Consider the following 6,000-nt stretch of genomic DNA (forward strand, 5'->3'; position numbering starts at 1 on the left):
GGTGAGAAAGGCAGGGGAAGGATAGCCTATTTTGTCACCTGGGACCTTACCATCCTAGAGTAGAGATAAGGCTTGTGGCTTAAAATTCCCAGACCCTAGTAAGATGCCAGGCTTCCTCCAGCACCTCCTAGGAGCCATCACACTCCTGTAGCCCCTGCATGTCCTCCGCCCACTGGGCACTGTTCGTTGTGGCTGGGTCCTCTCTGGCTTCATGTCAGGGAGAGCCTTCACTTCCTCTCCGTATGCAAACAGCTCTGTCCAAGTGAAGAAGCCTCTTTACTTTTCCCACCCTTTTCATGAACTTGGACTGTCTAGACTGGACACAGACTTTAGGGTACTTCTGCTCCCCATATTCCTGTCTACTTCTCTTTGTCTGCCAAGAATCATGGGAGTTCATTTGCTTGTTTCTCAGTGCTGGGCAAACTCAGGCCCCATTGAGGCCTCTGCTCACTTTAGGTAGAGATGAGGTTCTGCTCATGATGTCACTGCTTCCAGGATCCTGTGTTTCTGCTTCTGTGACCTTTGGTGTTAACATCACCTAAGGGCCTCAGGGTCATTCCCTAGAAGCTGCTTTGCCACAGGCACCTCTAGCTAAGGCTGGATCCAGAGTCTTAAACAGTATTTTAAAGAATCTCTCTCCCACCATTTATTGGCTCTGTTTTCCTTCAAATGGACACATTTCTCCTGCAGGCCTAGTGGCAGTGATAAGCACTTGAAGTTCCAGGGTCTACAGCCTTAAATGCATCATCCTCGAAGGGTAGGGGAGGTGTCTCGGGATGGTAGGAGCTATGCTTTCTGTCTTCCCATCAACGCATACAAAGTGCCTACTCACAGTTCCTGGAGTTCATTCATTCAATAAACATTTGCTTTAGCTGGCCCCTGAGCATGTTTAAAGGATCCTGTGACTAACAGACAAGACAGGCCTTTTGTGTAATTTACACTTTGGTTGAGAGAGACAGACAGTAAACAACTGAGCCAACAGGCAGGTGGGATAATTGCAGACTATAGGTATCTCTGGGAGGGGGGATCTGAGGGGAGGACAAATAAGATGATGTGAGGAAGGGGTTGGAAGCCTGCCTGGCTCAGAGACCTGGGGTACTGGTTGACATTTGAGCTGAGATATGAAGGACAGGGAAGACGCCACCCATCAGGAGTGATTGATGGATGCACTGTTGGCCCACTAAGCCCACAAGCCCTGGGGCAAAGAATTTGGTGTCATCTAGAGGGTGATGGGGCTTATAAAACCCACACAGGGCTTTATGTGCTGTGGAAAGAGATGTGGACTCAACTACCGGGAGGAAGTGAAGCCCTTGGCAAGCTAATGAGCAGAAGGGTCTAAGACCTGTTGGTTTAAGAGGTCTCTGTTGACTGAGGTGCAGTGAGCCAGTCACCGAGGAAGGCAATAAGTGCTCAAAGCCACCACATAACCTGGGGGTAGCAAGTGCCTTTTGGTTCCTACAGAGCATGACCCAAAGGGCCAGATAAACAGAATTGGGGTACCTTTAACATAGGAGAAGGGGGCTGGCTATTAGACACATACTCACCATCAGGACCCAGGCACAGGTAGAGCACAGGAGATAGTAGATCTGATGTGGTATAAGACTAGGGTGGGACCTGGGTGTTCTGTCCACAGATTATATTGGCTGGACTTGGTTAGCTGGTAGTGCTTCTTCTAGGCCTGGTTTTAAATTGGTGCCCAATAAAGAAGCCTTGGAGAGACTTTTGGTCTGTTTCATTGTACACTGGTGCTGTTTCCGGGGCTTGCCTGGGAGCCAGGCTGGGACCTCCCATCTGGGTGGTCAGGACACAGGGCCCAATGCTTTTTTGGGGGGGATTGGGGTCTCTACAGGGTGCCAAAGCAGCTGTGCTAGAAGCGCCTAGCTGGAGATTACTTATGTCCTCTTGGTCACAGGCTACCCATACTGCTGGCACCCTGGTCTTCATGTGCTATATTAACCATTCTCATGTCCCTTTGCTGCTATTAGGACTCAGAGATTCGCAATAATGCAGCCTGCTACCTGCCTGAGATCAGCCAGCTCCTTAACCATGTGCCTCGCCAGATGCTGCTCATCCTGAAGACCAACGATCTACTCCGCAGCATCGAGACCACCCTGGGCACGCGGTCCAGCGCCAGTTCCTTCCTCAACATGTCTCGGTGTTGTATCCGGGCGCTGGCTGAGTGAGTATGCTCCCACCTTGGCCACCTCTCAGTTCCAGGGACTATCCCATGGGCTCTGCTTTCCCCACCATTCAGTCTTTAGGACCCTGTCTTGGCTTCTCAAGCTCCTGATCTCTCTTTAGGGAATCCTAGGGGCAAAATGAGCTGCAGTGATAGCAGGTGCCTTGAGACGGTGTCTTTGGGTGGCCTACATGCTTGTGTTTTACCAAATGATAGCATCTGGGATCTCATCTTCCCAGTCCAGCTTTCCGTTAAGAAAGTTTGGGGTTGATTTCTGAGTCCCTCAACTTATCCAGGTGTCCCCTGGATTTGTGGTCAGGAAGCCCCAATAGGACCCTGTTTCTTACTGGCCTTGTGACTTGGCTCCTAGGACCAGCCCAGGCAGTGAGACCATTGCTTCTTAACCTGGAGATGTGGCTGTGACTTGCTAAGGTGTGGCTACTAGGCTATCTCAGGGTCACAGATCTTTCTAGATGCCATAGCACTCTTGAGACAAAAATGATAAAGAGAACGATACTTCTTCAGCAAGAGTGCGGAAGAGCACACTCTAGGCCTCCAGTTAAGTTCAGTGAATACACCAGAAAGGCTGTGTTCTGGCAGAATGTTCTCACCCCAGAGAGGAGGCCTAGCTTGTAGTCACATCCCAGCCTGTCCATCCTGGGGAAGGAATGGCCCATTCTGGGAAAATAGCAGATTTGGACAGATAAGCTGATTGGCAGGAGCATGGCAGGGGCCCTAAGGAGAGTTCTGGCCTGTGTTGCAGACTGGGAGACCCTTCCTACAGGTTTAAGAGGAAGAGGGAAGCTTTGCGCCATATGGTTGACCAGTACTCCACAGCTAGAACCACCTAGGTTTCCATGATTATCAGGCCACAGGGGTTGGGGGTGGGGTGCCACATTTTTCTGAAAGGATGTGTGACTCTGAGGATGTGAGGGAAGAAGGACGCATTGAGTGCTCTCTGATGTCTTGGAATCTGGTAATCTGGGTTTACAGACTTCCTTGGAGAAATGAGAATTCTAGATTCTGTGAATCTCCTGAGGTCCAGATACCTGGGGAGTCTAGTAGGTGTCTGGAGATTCCTAATAGGGGGCTTGTCATTTCTTTTACAGTAGCTGTGTGTGTGTGTGTGTGTGTGTGTGTGTGTGTGTGTGTGTGAGAGAGAGAGAGAGAGAGAGAGAGAGAGAGAGAGAGACAGACAGACAGACAGACAGACAGACAGACAGACAGACACTTCTGTGACTTGATTAGCTCCTGGCCCCAAATTTAGCAAGAACTCATTGTCATAAATCCCAGTTTGTACCAATCCTTGTTTTGGATACAGAGAGACTGAGCTGGGTTGACATACTCAGCCTCTCCAGTCACCTGACCTCAGAGGATTCATATCCTCAGGAATGTTTTACAGTAGAAAGAGAAACCACAGAATGTTCTACTGGGTAAGGGGATCAGGGATGGATGCATTGTTATTTTACTGCTTTGAAAATCTTCTTTGGGATATTTGAGTCCCTCTGGCCCCTGAATGGGCAGTGGTATGGTTAGGTAACCAAGTAGTCTCCTGGATGAGTTAGCCAGACCACCAGCCATCTTTTATTTTTCTCCATGGTTCTGGGCTGGGGTTTCTCACCTGTTTCTTTTCTCTTCTTCTTTCTCGCCCCTCTAGGCATCGGAAGAGGGATGCCGGCTCATTCTTCAGAAGGACCCAGATATCTTTCAGTGAGGCCTTCAGCCTGTGGCAGATTAGCCTTCATGAACTTCTGCTTCGAGTGAAGGCCTTGAGGCTAGCTTGTTGGGTCTCAGCTCTCCTGGGCTGGCTGACTCGGGCTCCATACTGAATGTGACTGTCTTTCCCTGCCCCTTCCTAGTGTCTTTCCACACCTCATTTTTTCCTTCATGCTGGGACTACCCACTGACCCATCCATGTCTGTCTAGGGTTGGCCTGTGGTCCCAGGGTGGACGTCCATGGCACCATCAGCCTCTGCCATTGGAGCCCTTGCCTCGTGGTGGCCTTGTCTGGGGGTCCTGGAATGACCTGGAGAGTGGTTTTCTTTCCTCCAGGGAGGGGATAAAACTACCTACCTCCCATCTCCTGTATGTGCCATTGACTTGGTCATCCCTACTTTTATGAGGATTGTCAGAATGGACCAACCACATGTGTCACAGGGTATGTTTAACCTGTATGGAGTAAGTAGAGTCTTAGAACTTGCTGAGAAGAGACTGTAGTTTTGATGTATCACTCCCAAAGGGGCACTACCTCAGCGAGGCAGGCTGCATCAGAGAGTGAATGATGCAGCTGTGGGCTCATGTTGTCATGGTGACACCTTCAGTGTTGTATTTATTGTATGTATTGTTTATTGTAATAAACCCTTTCAAGGTTGCAGGGACTGCCCCTTCCAACTCAATGGCTCCATGTGGCCTTTCAGTTGCACTTGCTATCTGCTTCTAGGTTTTTCAGAGAGGCCTAGGAGAGCAAAGTCGGGTTTGGTTATAGAATTTATTTGCTAGCTTGGGAGAAAATTCCCATGGCTCACAGTCGACTTAAACACCATGTACCCTGAGACCTTGCCTTCCAAAGCCATGTAGGCTGTAAGACTCCTGCTGCCACAGGGCCCCATCCTGCTTCTTGGAGATAGGAGATCCGGCCTTCCCCATCACAGACCTTAGTTGGAGCCCAAAGCTTGGAACCAGAGGCAGAGGTGGGCCCTTCCTTGTTTCCTATGATGGGGACACCTGCCTCAGCCTCAGACCTGACTGGTCAGGTCAGGACTTGCCCTCTGGTTCTCAGTCAGTGGCCTGAGTCTCATTCAGGTCTAGGATTGTACTAGGTCCTTCCAGGTCTTTGGAGACATCAACCTAACTGATGAGACCACAGTCACCATGGCTGTGCCCATTCTGACACATCCAAGTCACCTGATCAAATTCTGTCTCTAGTCCCCCCCCCCCCCCCACACCTCCCCCTGCATCCACATCTCCCGAACCCATCGTTTGTTCTTATGTGTGCCTGGTCTGGGGGTCCCCGAGAGACCCTATGTGTGGAAGGCCCTACCTTCATGATCACTATTTGATCAGAAAATCTGAACCTCATTTCTACTCTCTCTGTTAATGATACAAGCAGATTTTCTAGGGAGCAGAAACGATTTGCATTCTTTTATTTTCTGAAAGAATTAATTATTCTCGGTGACCAGTTGGATGTACCCAGGGACCGAGGAGAGTAATTCGAAAGCCCTGTTATTAATCATGAGGATACATGCTGCATATTCTATTTTATGGTGTTTTTTACAGCCACTGACGTAAATATAAATGTCCTTTCTGTTTAAGATAATGGTCTCTTTTCACTTTGGATGTAATGGTTGGCTTACTCTGGGATTTAAAACATCAGCATGTTGCCTCTAGGCCTGACAGCCATAACCGTTTCCAGGGATAGGAAAGGTAAAAACAGAGTTGGAAGTACAGGGAAGTTTGAAAATCTAGGAGTAGGATGACACTTATACATGGCTTCCCACAGTACTGTAGACAGACTACGCGTGCTCCTTGAGTTGCCTTGTATGCTTGAGCAGACTGACTACACGTACCAAGTACACGGACACCATGGCCTTTGGTTAGTGCTCTGTAAGCATCCGTATATGGGGAGTCTTGGCAGACTTTGTGGTTTCCAAGGAGTTTGAACTCGTTTTGAAAAGCTGCATGTGCATCCACTGGCTCACAGGAGGCGCTGCAACTTCAAGGATGGCCAGGTTAATAGCCACAGTGTATCTTTCCTACAGCGGGATCAGAGCTGGTCAGCCGCTGCAGGCTATAGGGGCCCTTCTTACTACTGCACAGGGAAA

The 6,000-nt window shown here is 49.3% G+C and overlaps 1 protein-coding gene across 11 annotated transcripts in view; it reads left to right on the forward strand.

The window, feature by feature from the left end:
* The window catches only part of Adck1 (aarF domain containing kinase 1), a 99,850-nt gene extending 94,360 nt beyond the window's left edge, over positions 1-5,490 (forward strand). For 6 of the 11 annotated variants that reach the window (XM_087554125.1, XM_087554126.1, XM_087554128.1 and 3 more), the window contains 2 exons: positions 1,986-2,179; positions 3,837-4,575. In XM_087554125.1, coding sequence (XP_087410251.1) covers positions 1,986-2,179; positions 3,837-4,008 — 366 coding nt within the window. In that variant the 3' untranslated portion in view covers positions 4,009-4,575. 11 annotated transcript variants of the gene reach the window in all.
* Positions 5,491-6,000: the final 510 nt, after the last annotated feature.

Source organism: Rattus norvegicus, chromosome 6 (genome assembly GCF_021556685.1).
Source record: "Rattus norvegicus strain SHRSP/BbbUtx chromosome 6, alternate assembly SHRSP_T2T, whole genome shotgun sequence".
Taxonomy (NCBI): domain Eukaryota; kingdom Metazoa; phylum Chordata; class Mammalia; order Rodentia; family Muridae; genus Rattus; species Rattus norvegicus.